Genomic DNA, 15,731 nt, shown 5'->3' with positions numbered 1-15,731 from the left:
GTGGTATTGCTATCCATGCTGTCTCTCCAGGTTGGGTGAGGTCGCTGGAGGGTGGGAGGAACAATGTTACCTGCCTCACCATGCTCTTCTGAGGGTGACATTGGTGAATAGTTGCAAAACTTCTGAAATAGTGCCTGATGCCACTTGAAACTTGGCACACAGTAGCCAATCACATCCTCTAAATATGCTCAGAATCATCAGTGATGCCCCCTCCATTAACCACCCCAGCCAAGCCACTACCTCATTTCCATGCTCCCCCTTACTGTAGAACCCTTCAAAAGTAACTAGCCCTGCAAGGCCCAGTACTGTAGCCACTGGCCATGTTTAGCCAATGGAGCATTTGAAATGTGGTGAATCAGAAATGATGTCCTGTAAATGTCAAATAACATACCAGATTCCAAAGACTTAGCTTAAAAATATAAAATTTCTCAATATTTTATATTACATGTTATAATGGTAATGTTTAATGTTGGGCTAAATAATATATATTATTGAAATCTAATTTTACCAGTTTTCTTTTAGTTTTTTAGTAGTCTGTAGAAAAATTTAAAGTTACATGAACAGCAAATGTTATATTCCTGCTAGAGACCCCTAGTCTCTACTATGTCTTCACCTCACTCTTGAAACCATCCATCCCAAACAGGCTTGGGTCCCAGACCTTCACCAAAAACAGCCTCTGTCATGTCACCTTCCACTGGTCAGTTTTCACTCCTAATTGCTTGGCAGCCATTTGACGAGGTTGTCACTTTCAGTGAGACACTTTATTCTCCTGCCTCCAGGGACATCATGTTATCTTGATGTTTCTCTTTCTTCACTGATGGCTCCCTCATGGTCTCCTTTCCTGAATCCTACTCATCTTTTTAACTTCTTTTTTACTCATCCAAACTCGCCCGGTAGTGGAGTCATCCTGACTGATGACTTTATATACCATCTTCACAGACTTCCTAACTTTGTGTCTGTAGCCCAGACCCTTCTCTTCCTGGAACCTGTGTCTTAACTTCCTGTTCAACATCTCCATATGGATACCCAAGAGAACTCTTTAAGTTTACAAATCCAAGGTTGATTTCTTGGTTCCATTTCCCCAAGCCTACCCCTCCCCCAGTACTTCCTGTGTTGGTAAAAGCTAACTTCCTTCACCCACTTATTTAAACCACAAATCTTGGAGTCATCCTTGACTTTTCTTCTGACCAACTATATCTAATCGATTAACAAATTCCATTGGGCCTCCCTTCAAACTGTATTTCTAGTCTAACCGTTTCTTACCATCATCAGCTCCTGAAGATCCCTCATCGCTGAGTGAACTCTTACAGTAGTCTCAGTACTGCTGTCCTCGCATCCACCTGTCCCTCTGCTGAACCTAGAGTGATCCTTTTAAAATACCAAGTCACATTTCTCCTTAGAACCTTCCAAAGGCATACCATCGTCCTTAGAATAAAATGTGTCTTCCTTACAAAAGCCATATGTGATTTGCCCCCTTCACCATTACCAATACATACGCACCCCTGATACCTGCCCTCCAGCGGCTTCCCCTGGTCTGCTGCCGTTTCTCCCCTCCTCCCAAGGCACACTGCCTTCAGAGCCTTGATGTTCACACCTCTCCCTGCCCGAGATACACTATGTTCACATGGCTCCCCTTCCACTCAGATCTCTGGGTAAAGCTTATCTTCTTACCTACTACAGCCTTCCCCCACCAATATATCTAAAACAGAGACTTTGGAGTTTTATTTCTGCTCATAACATCACAACCTTCTGACACATCATTTGTTTATTTGTTTCTTGTCTTCCCCATGGGATGGAGACTCCATGAGAGCATGGATGTTTTCTGTGAGTCCACATCCTTTTCCACAAGGGCCTCAAAACAATGTTCAATACAGAGTTCAGTGTTTTCTGATTGGATGCTTCTGCCAGACTCCACTCAGTTATCAAGTCCACCCATGCCACTTTAGAGTGGACAGAAGTTTGTTAACTCTGCTGGGTATCAGAATCACTGGGGGGGTAGGGCACCTGGTGGCTCAGTGGTTGAGTGTCTGCCTTCAGCTCAGGTCCTGACCCCGGGGTCCTGGGATCAAGTCCTGCATCAGGTTCTGCAAGAGGAGCCTGCTTCTCCCTTTGCCTGTCTCTGCCTCTCTCTCTCTCTGTCTCTCATGAATAAATACATAAAATCTTAAAAAAAAAAAAAATCCCTGGGGAGATTGCTTAAAATGCATATGCTTTCACTCTACCCCCTGGAGATCTAAATGCAGTAGAATCTGGGGTAGAATCCTGAGCATTAGTGAACAAACAAACTCCCGAGATAATTTTGATGCCTGAGGTAACTGCACCACACTTTGCCAACACCGCTTCAGCATACCAGTTGACATTTGTTTATCTGTTGCTCTGCTCTGTCGACTATTTTTCACATATATCACTTGGGAACCTAAATATAGATCTCATGGACCCACCCTAGATCTGGTGAATCAGAACTGCCAGGGATGGGTCTTGGGAATCTATGTATCTGAAAAGCTCCCTTGGTGCCAGTCTTCCCAGTAGCCTTTGGGAGCCTCAGCTCTGTTTTACAGACTCCTTGAGAAGGTTATAAACTCAAGAGCATGTGTTCCTTATGTCTTTTTAGGCCAACTTCTCTTCCCATCCCTCATTAATCCCAACATTGTTCTATTCAAAAGTGGTGTTCAGTAAGTCACATGGAGTGAACACCTTGATTTATCCACAATTTTGATTTGCCTTTGTAACCTGAACACCAACCAGCATTTCTAACTACATTTCAGTCTAGCCCATTCTCTGATTAAGAGGCATGAAGTGCATCTTGGCTGCCTTGATAATTCCGGTGGGGATTTTCTTGGTAGTATTTCCTGTCCACAAATGTAAAATGTGTTTCTCAGGTCAGACCAGACAGCATTGAGGTGACATCACCCATCTTCATACTTAAACACTCACCTATTCAACCTTCCTTTTAGACCTGTACTAGGGTGTGCATGCTTTGGCTTCCTTAGCCTCAGGATGCATCCACTAGACTCTAGAACATCCCTGGGGATGGTGACAAGACCTGACCCCTTGCTCTGGGAGCTTGCCTGGGCTGCTCAGTCTGCCAAAGAATGTGTCCCCCTGGATTTGATTCCCTTTGGGGCCTGTGGCCCTGCCCTACTTCTTTTTGGCTTTGTCCTGGAATTATATTTAGACACTCTTTACAGCTGGAAAGTTTAAAACTAAAATCAAAGCATTACTACCAAAAGTTAAAAAGTAAATGGGGGCAACCCGGGTGGCTCAGTGGTTTAGTGCTGCCTTCGGCCCAGGATGTGATCCTGGAGACCCGGGATCGAGTCCCACATCGGGCTCCCTGCATGGAGCCTGCTTCTCCCTCTGCCTGTGTCTCTGCCTCTCTCTCTGTGTCTCTCATGAATAAATAAATAAAATCTTAAAAAATAAATAAATAAAAAGTAAATAGGTTTTTAGCCAAAGCCATATTAACTGAAGAGACCATCCAAGATGACAATTATTAGACTATTTCTTCTTAAATACTACTGGAAAATTTGCTGTTTTTTTAAAGTGAGTGCATTTACTAATCCTTATGTTGTATCTTGTCTCATGTAAAAAAAAAAAAAAATGTTTTTTTGTCCTAGGTATTTAAAGTAGATATTGGAACTTTCCCTTTCAAAATTAAAATAAAAATTCAATATTATATATATATACATATATATGTGTGTGTATATATATATATATATAAAGTAAATGAGTGACAAGTGGACAGAACAGGTGATGTTACTTATAGAATTTTATTCCTTAGCTAGACTCAGAGCTAGCCTTTAGGTTAAGAAGAATCACTGAGGGCAGCCTGGGTGGCTCAGTGGTTTAGTGCTGCCTTCAGCCCAGGGCATGATCCTGGAGACCCGGGATCGAGTCCCACATCGGGCTCCCTGTATGGAGCCTGCTTCTCCCTCTGCCTGTGTCTCTGCCTCTCTCTCTCTCTCTCTCTCTCGAATAAATAAATAAATAAATCTTAAAAAAAAAAAAAAAAGAAGAATCACTGATGAAAGCCCAAAGAGAGTCCCTTGGTTAACCTATTTCTTTCTCTTTTTTTAGTGATATTTTGAGGGTTTTTTTTAAAAAAGATTTATTTTATTTTAGAGAGTGAGCAGGGAGAGGGGTAAAGGGAGAAGGAGAGAGAGAGAATCCCATATAGACTTGCCACTGAGCACAGGGCCTGATGTGGGCTCCATCCCAGGACCCTGAGATCATGACCTGAGCTGATATCAAGAGTCAGATGACTAACCGACTGAGCCACCCAGGCACCCCTTGGTTAACCTATTTCTTAAATACCTGAGTCCCCATGGACTGTGCACTCTGGACTCTGGATGGCCAACTGGTGACCTTTTTTTAGTATATTGAGTTTGTGTGTATTCTTTGCAGAAGATGTCTGGGTTGTTATTCAAGGCAGAATCTAAAAAGGAGTCATGTCATTTAAGTAAACCCAAGAAGTGCTTCTGAGCACACATTGTCTGTACCTTAGAGTTTTGACTCTGGATAAGCCACAGATTACATTTTGGTGCCAGATGTGAGAAGCCATTAGTAATCAGGACAACTCCCTTGGGAAATCCTGTTCCCAGATCTATTCCAGAGGATCTCTGCTTCCTCTGGAATATTTGTTTGGTAGGCTCCGGGGGCTGCGATTTAGTGACGAAGGGGAATGAATTGACCCTAGGAAAATAGGAATGAGAGATTTCTAATGAGATCTGACAGTTCAAGGACTGAAGAAGGAATCTAAGCTTTTTTTATTTTCCTGCCCACCCAGTCTTCATACAAATGTAAATATGCCTCCTTCAACAAATTGCCAAATGTGGTTTTAATTTGTAAGCAGGAGACCCTGCCTTGCTGGTTTCTTTTTCTCTCTTTTTTAAAATCGAAGTCACAGGTTTTGCACTTTTTGAACTGGACATTTCCTTCTGTCATTCCATCACGTTTTCTGTTGTCCTTCTCCTTCCAAGGACATTTTCTCTCATTGTTTGTGATCAGAGGAATTTGGGACAAGAGTCAATTGTCATGTTTCTTAAAGAAGTTTTTGAAGTTCCCATAGGAAATACATCATGCTCTTTAAACTGAGTTTAAAAAATAAATAAATAAAGGCAGAGATTGGATCAAGTATGAGATTTGAAGAGTGTCACTATCGCGGCATCATACTTTATGTGGTCTACGCAGTATCCATTGTTGTTATTTATGACCCTGTCTGCCTTCCATTGTGGACTTCTTCAAGCCTTGGGGAATTTACATCATTCCTAATAGCAAAAGGCTTTCTGGTTCCCACAGAGTTGTTCAAAGCCTGACTCATGCTCCTTATGTTAATTGTTCAGCTCTGAAAATACAGCACTTACAGGGTGTGGTCGTAAGGGGAAAATCTACTGTACTTATAGGGCATGTTTAGAAGTGTTTCACACATAAATCTCAGTCTCTCTCTCTCTCTCTCTCTCTCTCTCTCTCTCTGTCTCAAAGCTCTTCCCCTCTTTTCCCCCTCCCCCTTCATCTCTCTCTCATTTAACTTTAAAACTGTAGCTTATTTAGTCAACTGGGAAGTCTTAAGGGGAGAAAGGGAGAAGCATCAAAATGCAGTATAATCCAATAAAACCTACAATATCCTGTTCACTAACTCTTAGAACTGACTTAGGTTATAACTGGATATGACTATGAGTGACATTGATCCAGGTCTGAAACCATAGGCAGGATTAGTGGGAGCTAAAGGCTCATACTTATGGTTCAGGGCAGTGATTGCACAGCACCCGCCTGTGGGGCAGCCATGCATCATATTGGTGGCTGCCACTGTTAAATTCCAGTATAAGTCTAGGGGCTCTTGGGTGGCTCAGTTGCTTAGGCATCTGCCTTTAGCTCAGGTCATGATCCTGGGGTACTAGGATCAAGACCATCTCAGGCTCTCTGCTCAGCAGGGACCCTGCTCCCTCTCCTTCTGCCTGCTGCTTCCCCTGCTTGTACTCTCTCTCTCTCTCTCTCTCTCTCTCGTCAAATAAATAAAATCTTTTTAAAAATAATAAATAAATGAATTCCAATGGAAGTCTAAAGCAAGAAATCTACTGATAATTTCCCAGAATTGTTCCTCATGGCCTCAACATTTTACTATGGAATTTGGTGGAGAAGGGTTCTTACTGTCCCAAGAAATGAGAAAAGTTAACACCTTGTCTCAATTATCTACTTGCTTATTAAAAAAAATGATTCTAAAACTATGAAATAGGTCAATGTTGGCAAAGGTTGGGAGTTTTTGACATTTTAGAAGTACTTCTGTATGAAGCTTCCATGGGAACATGTAAGGATAGATACACAGATAATCTACGAATTATGTAAAACTGTGTTAGTGCTGTTAGTTTAAGAACATAACTCCCAGTTTTCTGGTAGCTAAGAATCACAGACTTCAGTTTTCAAAGTACCAGTATTAAAAGACGTAACTCTTTATGCAGCCTTGACTATTATAAAGGCCACATTTTGTATTTTTGTAGGTAGAGAAAATGTGTGGAATTCTTAGGATAATCAGGGTACAAACCACTGTGCCACTAGGTCTCTCTGGAAGATCAGAGCTCACAAACATGTTGCTGCCTGGCACCATGATTCTGGGCTTCATCACACTTTGGGCTGCAGAGATAAAGATATTGGCCAAGAGTTCCCAGATGGTTTGGAACCAACATCCTTTCTCTTATAATCTTGTATTTTGTGGTGCATATCACTGTATGAACTGTGTTGGGTAGGAGTCCAAAAAAAAGTAACAATTTACCAAAAAGTGCTAGATTTAAAAAATTAAAATAGCCTAACCCTGCGTAGTTTCACCTAGTCTTCACAAAAATCCATTCACTGGGGGCATTCAGAGTATAACTGTTTTTCCTCATGTTCAGCTAATAGATTTCTGGTTGAACCTTTGTTATCTTTTGGAGTAGACGGAAGGAGCTCTCCACGGAGCGTCTGATTATTTTGCTGAGTGTGCGGAGAGTCCACTTCCTCCCAGTGCAAAGCGCAAGAGAAGTGCTCTGAAAAAAATGTAGGTCTGACAAGTTTTCTTTTCCTTCTTTTTGACTGTGTGTATGTGTATAGATATGTGGCATGGTGTAGAATTCAACAGGAGTTCCTGGAAATTAGTCACAAAGCCCCCTGGCATCAACCTTACCCTTAAGTCCCATTCTTGCTCTTCTACTTTCCTGTCTCTTGCATTCTGGACAGTGGGGAATGAGTCCTTGCTTCACAGGTGTGTTGCAAGAAGTAATTAATGACAAGTGCTTTGAAGATGAAAAGCACCTGTTTGGTGGTGTGTTTCATACAACTTTCCAAGCGCCTACAGACCCATCTTAAAAAAATACATTCCTTTGCTAAATGCAAGTTCCGATTCTAGTATAATTATGATGATCCTCATGCCCTGATTAGAAACAATAAGAACATACGTGTGTGTGTGCGTGTGCATGTGCGTGTGTGTGTGTGTGTTTCCAGACTAAAGCTTAGCCAAAATAAACATTTCAGCTTCAGTGTTTTGAGTTTAGTGGTTTAAGAAATTTCTTGCTATTCACAAGCCTGCAAATCTGTGTTGAAGTCAGTGTCTGGTCTCTTTAATTCTCCCCAGGCAGCTCCTGCCCTGCCCCTCAAAGTGAATTTTACAATCAGAGTGAAGTTTGCATTGACTTTGTGCTGTAGAAAAGGTGTATGTGTGTACAAGCACATCCTTATGTGTGCATGTGCATACACATGCAGCCTGTGTTTTGGATGTGTCTGGTCATTTACTTCTGGGGGAAGGAAATCAATCTATCAACTTTAGGCAATATTAACCCTTAACATCTGAAATGAATACCTGTCTGCCTTAGTTAAAATAGATCCATCGTAACTCCAATATAACTACATTGATAACCCAGTGATCAGTAAACAAAGCCTGTCTTCATGTATCCTAATAACAAAACTCTTGTGTTGGAAAATGTGACAGCTATGGCTTGATCCAGTCTGAATTTAACATAACACTTGGGGATTTCTCTAGATTTGCCAGGGAGGTAAGGGAGAAAGAAAGGTAGCACATACTTCCTTTTCTGGGTATAGGAAATGTGACAAGGATTGTAGGAATTGGAGGACAGCATGCCATTACACTTTACAAAACAAAACAATCTTTCTTTCTTTTAGTGTGAAAAGAACTGAAACAAAAAGCAGCAGCGTTGTGAGCAGACCATGGAACAGCAGGGACATTGTGGGAACATCAGTGACCCAGTGATTGTGGAGCTAGTGAAGAGGAGGGGTGACAGGCTTCAGCCAGTCCCCCATCAGAGTCCACGGGACAAGCAAAAGATTACATAAAGGCAGCTGAGAGCCACTGGGGGCTTCCTGCTCAAAAGCTGGAAAATGTTCATCAGAAGCAGCCAGAAGACACTAGCAGCCAGCAAAAACCTCATCTTGGGGAGTGGTTAGAGACAGGGCTTCTAAGCAGGAGCCCTGTCTATAGCTGTGAGTCAGCATCACCAGGTCCAAAACAAAGTCCGTAAGGGGCCAGAACACAACAGAAATGCAGGAACTGTGGCTCTGCAGAAGACGTCGACCACCACAAGAGAGTTTCTCTTGGAAGTGATCGATTAGTCCCAAGAGAAATAATAGTGGAAAAAAGCAAAGCTGTCAGAGTTTTGCCAGCCTCAGAGCTGTCAGATCCGGGGTTACTTTTGAAACAAGGTTTGGCAAAAATGACATCTAATGAAGAGTTGCATGTTTTGGAAAATCTCTCCTCCCGACATCTCACAAAAAATAAACCAGAGCAGGCACAGCAAACCGCTCAGCCACAAACACTGAAAGATTATCTGCAATCCGGGACAGCCCAACCAAGAAAAGAAAGAAGTATGAAAGAGGCCACTAACCTACTAAAGGGGATTGCAAAGTTGTATTTGGGTGTATAATGGCTGAAGGTGTGGAAAGTGAGAGGGGTGTGCTGCTGCCATGATGTTAAAGGAATTAGAGTGATTATTTTGTATAGAAAATAGGTATCTGTGTGCAGGTTACTTTTTAACACATTCATCTCCAGGAGGCTATGTGCTTTTTCTAACAACATTGCTGATTTCTCATCATACTTTATAATTGTCTTCAGAGCCATTCACCTTGTCAAGGATGACCGCATCCCTGAAGGAACTTCACGAAGAAACCAATCATATGCCTTTGTGGCTCATCACTGTGCAACTGTAAGGTGGACCATATGAAGACAGTACCACAGTGCTGTATCTATAGGTACAATTTCTTCTCCTGTTCCTCGGCCTGAATTGAGCAGAAGTGAAGGAACAGGCTAGTGGTCCTCAACAACATCTGGTTCTGAGGCCAGCATCATTGTCTGAAAATGTGTTAAAAATGCAGACCTTGGGCCCCACCCCAGACCTACTAAATGAGAAGCAATTCTGAAACATGCTCCCATTTGAGAACCATTGTACTAATTAGAGACTCCCTAGTGTTTGTTTTCTCCAGCCCGGCTCCCATGGCCTCCAGCTTATCAGCTGGGGCCCACTTGTGGACAGGCACCCCCTCATGCTACCTTAAACTTGTAAAACACCTAGGTTCAGTGTATGAGCTGCTGAGTTCCCGGCTTCTCTGCAGCGTGGTGGCCATAGACTATTACCTACCCTAAGAAGTGCTAGACGTTTATGGGTAATTTGGCTCAGCATTAGAGGAAGACAGTGGAGGGAGAGGCATACTCTCACTTGTAACCCAGGCATGTCCCTGTCCCTGCCCTTGCCCCCATCTCTAAGATTTTGGTCAGGTTCAGGAAGGATTAGAACCCAAGCGGAACTCAGTGGCCAGAGTTTCCAGTTTCCCAGTTGGAAGGCATTACAGGCAGTTTAGATTTCAAAACAGGAGCCTTCCATTTGCAGTATCACCCGCTAATGTCTCCAGTGGGCTTGCTGAAATGTCACAAAGTGAATCATAGCAATGACTTATTTTGGATGGATACCTACTAAAGATTTTCTTAACCCAATTTCATTCTAAAATAGGGGAAAAACCATATTCAAAGGCCACCCATCAAATATATCTTTTTTTTTTTTGCTCAACATTGTGTGGTCCTTTGAAGTAGCACCTCCCTAGTAACAAGGAACATCAAGTATATTCCCAGTGTTGGAGTTAGCGAAAAATAACCCAGAAAAGGCCCAATGAAATAAAAGAATATGGAAACAGACACAGTGTAGGTGGTTCAGAATGCTTGAAACTAATTGTGGTTTCTCCTAGCTCTTTTTTACTTCCCCATGATTCCTTTCCCACTTATAGGGTAAGACTCATTAAGAGGCAACCATATTTCATGACACCATTTTGGGTCGTGAAATTCAATGTTGGTCAGTACGCCTGGCCATGAAAGTATATGCTAGTCCTTTGATGTTCCCCACACTGCCTGGAAACCTGTCCCCTTCTCATGGTACCAGCCTCACCACCCACACCAGGAACATACCCTGCCCACCAGTGTCTTCCTCTTCCTACAGTTTTTTTCCTGCTCTCTGCTGATCCCAGTCAAAGCATTCTATAGGAGAAGAGGGAGCCCAGCAGAGTCCTAACCACAGTGGAGCAGATTGTGTTCATTCAGTTAGAGTAGATTAGACTGCCCAAAATGGAAATGCTCCATTGTGGGCTCCTTCTCTTAGAGTGACAACTATTCTCAGGTGTGCTCTTCACTGAGGACAGGGGCAGAATGTGTCACTGAATCTTCTTAAACAGAATTCTTGGAACAGTTTAAAGAGAAGGTGTACAAATAATAACCTAGGTGATCGGCCAAGAAACAATAAGCTCCTGGGAACAGAGTCTAGAATAAAAAGGACAACCATTTCAGAACAATAGCTGCTGCCTACCCCAGAACTAGAAGATGTTTGAAATGGAGGCGCCAGAGAGAAGGTTTTAACTGAAAAGTTTTTATTTCATTTGTTAACAGGGGCTTGCACAGTGGGTAAAGCCAATACTTGCGATTTAATGATTTTCTTTCAAGAGCAGCATTGGCTTTAGAGTTTGGTATATTTGTGGAAATAACAGTTACCTTGACGTAAGAGGGAAAATAGCACCTTTGGTTGTAGATTGATAGTCTTTCTCACAGCCCACAAGTCCATGGGATTGTGACAGGATTAGCAGAGGGAACAGCTCTCCGCTTCCACACTGTGGCATGTGTTTGAGGAATTTTGCCTTTAAGCATTTTCTTCCACATGTCTGAAACACCCCCGGATCTCTTATTACTTGAGTGGTTGTGTGATTCTTTGGATGTTTGAAAGTACAAAGGGGAAAATGGCTGCCAGGTTTTATTATTGCTTATTAGCTGGGAAATGCACAGTTCTCTATGACTGGGAGTAGTATGTGTGTAGACATTCTTAATAATCTTGTTAATTCCGCATCTGAAAGTCTGAAAGCCTGTCAGTATTCTTAGGCAAAAAGAACAAGTTCTTCAACCACTTACTTAATAACCTAAACTCAATTTATATTCAAGTTCCTGTAATTCTGATGCTTGGGAGAAATGTGGATCCAATTCGGTTAATGTTACAACTTTGAACTCGCTTTCTCAATGTCATGGCTTCTAAGTCACATCCATGTGCTTTCAGATGACTTTTTAATAGATTGATGTTGGGTTTTGTGTTTTGTGTTTTTTCTTTAAGTGTTTGTAAACAAACGTCTGAGAACAGTCAGTGTGATTTTTCTTACATGTTTTTTTTTCTTTGCCCCTGGAGGTTAACTGTTGTCCAGCTATGCATATAAATTGTTAAATGCCAAGGAGCAGCATTTGGGGAGAGAGGAGTGAGGGCTACAGCTTTTTTGTTTACTTTTGTTAAAGAAGTAAGAAAGTGTATTTCATTTTATACAAAGCAAGAATCATGGAAAACTCTGTAGTTGGATTTATGGAGAACATAGTCTGTGTCTGAAGGAGATATCTCAAGATATGTCTTGGGGACAACAATGTGATCACCGTTAATTGTTTGCTTCTGGTGTCCTGTTCGGATTTGAGCATGAATTGTTATGCATGTCACAGCCTTTGATTTTTATTGAGAGCTTGGTAAGGGCAAAGCACATAAGGGAAGGAAACCTCTGTGCCCAAGAGAATGGCCTGGGATCACAGTGCTGCCATTCCCAGTTTCCTTGAATTCCTTCTTGGCAGCCCCACTGTCATATTTCCACAGAATTTTAGTGAGTGGCCTTCCTTTGGAGGTAACAAATGCCTTTCCTAAGAGCCAAAAGTCCTCTCTTCAGCATTCCATGACTTGAATATGGAAATCATTTTAATTTCTTCTTTTCTCTTATGAAGAAATTTCCATGCTTGGTTTGTTAAGACAATAGAGTTCATTCCTTATTATGGAAACACTAATGAATTGAAACATGGTGGAGCAAGTAAAAAATCAAAATTAAGCTGATCTCTGTTAAGTAGTGTAAAATCTGCCTTAAGTAAACTAAGCATTGTAAAATGAAGTTAATGCACATAATTGCTCAGGACATAAGTCTAACTATAAATATATCATTGGTATTACAATTTAATGATACGATTAAATTCTCAGAAATCTGCAGAACTTCTAATTTGGTTTCTGTATTTATTTAACAAGATAAGAAACGGATATATGTCAGTGTGTGCACTTAACAGAGAGGACTTGGGTAGATGAAATTATTACCTGTAATTGTGGAGAACAACTCAGTACTGGGCTTTAACCACATTATGTAAGTTTTATTTTGCAGCATAATATTGCCATTTATTGCTTTATAATTGCCGTTAGAATTACTTATCAAAAATCTTGATTTTTTAATTAAACAAAAATCAATAAAACCATACCTAAGACTCCAAAGCATATGATCAGATGACTGTAGGTGTGGATTTGACAGAACCAAGTTAGAAAGCCAGACATTGCAGTCATCACTTGAGTGTTCTTTTTTCCCACTGCCCTTATCCTGTCGTTTGTTTTGTTTGAGCTATTTAAATAGTTTAAATAGTTGAATGTGCCTGAGAGTACATGAGTGAAAGTAGTATGTAGAGGAAATGAACCCACTTATAAATAAAATTGTTTAAAAAATTAAATTAGTGTGTTATCACTTTTCTTCAAAACAAGTGAGTTAGCCCCAAGAAATATATATCCAAAATGCCCTTTTCTGAACATGCAATTTAAAATTACATTCTATTAGAGACTTTTTCCTCCTGGAAGCAACCCTGTGATTTCAAACACTGTTTTTAAAATAATCCAAGGAGCTCCGCTTTAGAACACCTAGGTCTGGAAAACCCTGTCTGGGGTATTGTGATTAAATCGTACCATACGATTCTGGGATGGTCTTTACAATGCAGATATGTTCCCACTTCTTCCAGTTGTGAGCTAAGATAGATCCCTCTTGTGAGAGGTTAAAGTATGCAACCTTGACTCCTTTCCAGAAAATCTTGACATTTCCCAAGTGGTTTCATTTCCAATTTCTAAGTGGATCTAGTCCTTGTTCATCACTGACTGAAGTCCTGGGCCAACTCTGTCTACATTGCCTTTTATGACAGGATCCCAGGCCTCTCTAATTGCTTGTGTATGTATCTCCCCTCGGATCTACACAAAATTTTTCAGAAGCGTTTCAATACAAGGTTGGGATAATACATTTGAGAAGCTGTGGATGAAATGGTGAGAACCACTGCAATCAATGAAGCAAAGCACTTTTCTTAGTGTTTTGCTCTTGCTGGTGCACTGACTGACCTTGCCCATGGGAAAGCTGGCCTGCCCTGGACATGGGGTCTGGGCTGGGGATCCAGAGACTGGAGATGGCCTGGTGCTCCAAGCTGCAAACCCTGGGTTCAGGTGTTTTGGGACAAGTCACTTAACCTCCCAGGCCTCAGTTTCTTCCTTTGTCAAATAAAATTTCTCTAGCATTTTAAGTGCCACATTGAAGGCCACGTGTTAAATTTCTGTATTCATTTATAAAACATGTTCTTTGCACTGGCCGAATTTTGGAATTACCCTGAATAGCTTCTAGTTAAATAGGAATCCTTGAAATTTGGTCTGGATATCAGCAGTTTTAAAAGTTCTTCAAATACTGATTCTAATGAGGAGCCATAGTTAAAAATTGTTTTAAAATGTAGGGTGTGGGGCACCTGGGTGGGTCAATTGGTTAAGTGGCTGCCTTCAGCTCAGATCATGATCTCAGGATCCTGGGATGGAGTCCTGCATTTCTGTCTTCCTCTGCCCCTCCCGCTACTCTGTGTGTGTGTGTGTGTGTGTGTGTGCATGCACGCGTGCGCACACGCACATGTGCACGTGTGTGCGCTCTGTCTTTGCCACATAAGATCTTAAAAAATATAAAATATGGGGGGGGTGTGTTTCAATAGTGGGTGTTTAAAGATGCAGGGTGTCCTCACAGCTAAGTAACCTTTATAAAAGGGGCTTGCACATCAGGAATGTGCCCACTTTTAAATGAATGAGAAATGCTTTGGTGACAAGGTGTCAATAGGTGTACAATTTAATCACAGAAATGTGTTTTGTTTTCTCCTTCGGGCCCTCTATGTTAGTAATGCTGCTCTAGACCCAACACAGAACAGTTTCATCTTTGCCAACACTGAGAAATTGTTGCCCTCATACAGAAGATGAGTTTTTAAAGCACCTAAATAATTGTCTAGGGTTTGCCTTTGATCCATGATCATTAATATCTCTAATAAGCTCTCAAAAAGTGCGTGTGAATCTCAAGTTCGCATTTGGCAAGGCAGTGGAAGAATGAACGCTTTTAAAATAGTTTGGCTCAGAAAGCACATCTGAAATAACCCTGTGGGAAAGTCAGGAGAATTTCTCATCCTCCAAAGGATTACCTACGATGAGATGCTGACCTTGTATTTTAAGTTCAGCTACATTTCTTAAAACCTCATTCATTACCCAGCCTGATTTATTTTAGTGGGTGAAGCAGGCTGTGGGAGGGGACTCTGGTGATGTACAGTTCTCATGTTTGCCTTTTGTTTTCTCCACAGTTTCCAAAAGATCGTAACATACATATATATATATATATATATATATATATATATATATATCCTTAAAACACATGCAGACCAGGCTCCTCATGAGATTTACTACAGCTTTTCTCTCAGAAATTAGAGCTGAAGATTCTGTCCTCTTCAGGCTTCTAAGGCGATCAAGCCCCAGAAGGCCGAGTGTGCACAGGGTGAGCAGAGCGCTGACCTCTGCCGGGGAGAGGTCAGTTCAGCACACAAGACTCAAAAGGGAGGAAGAAAAAGCAACTCCTCAGCAGGGAGTTTGACTTGCTTTAGGGCAGAAGAGATTTTATAAATAAGTTCCCAGTCTCCCACGCCCTCTCACCGCTCTTCTGTTACTAGTCCTGTCTCTGCCCTTAGATAGACACACACACACACATGCACGTGCACACACACATGCCCTCAGCTCTTACCACCACCCTCTGCCTCACCTCTCTCTCTCCACCTGCCCCAGGAACTGCAGATTGGGCTGGCAGACCCTTCTCCGGAGGAGGCAGGTGATGGATTGACTGGGAATGTTACTAAGCCCAGTGGCTCATAAGGCCTTTTCTCTTCCTCCTTAACATGCTCAGCTGGTGAGAAGCATGCAGAAAGCTCTTTCCCAAAGGCACTGTGGGTACCGGGGAGGATTAATACCAGCCTATCCATTCCTGTTGTCAGAGGGAGAAGGTGGAATGGTGAATTAGGGCGACCTCCAGCCTTGATGTGGCAGACGGGGTGTTTGGGATGTGTCCCTATAGGAGGAGCCTAGAAGGCCCTTCTGTAATGATGCCAGAATGAGTTG

The 15,731-nt window shown here is 41.8% G+C and overlaps 1 protein-coding gene across 1 annotated transcript in view; it reads left to right on the top strand.

Annotated features, from left to right (window-relative positions):
• SLX4IP (SLX4 interacting protein) overlaps nucleotides 1-13,018 on the top strand; it is a 183,600-nt gene extending 170,582 nt beyond the window's left edge. The window contains 5 exon segments of the mRNA XM_077872210.1: nucleotides 6,927-7,027; nucleotides 8,146-8,216; nucleotides 8,219-8,260; nucleotides 8,263-8,781; nucleotides 8,784-13,018. Coding sequence (XP_077728336.1) covers nucleotides 6,927-7,027; nucleotides 8,146-8,216; nucleotides 8,219-8,260; nucleotides 8,263-8,781; nucleotides 8,784-8,863 — 813 coding nt within the window. The 3' untranslated portion in view covers nucleotides 8,864-13,018.
• The last annotated feature ends 2,713 nt before the right edge of the window (nucleotides 13,019-15,731 follow it).

The sequence above is a fragment of the Canis aureus genome, chromosome 26 (assembly GCF_053574225.1).
Source record: "Canis aureus isolate CA01 chromosome 26, VMU_Caureus_v.1.0, whole genome shotgun sequence".
In the NCBI taxonomy this organism is placed as follows: Eukaryota; Metazoa; Chordata; class Mammalia; order Carnivora; family Canidae; genus Canis; species Canis aureus.
Note: the sequence above shows the minus strand (reverse complement) of the source record. Positions and strands in the feature narration are given on the sequence as shown.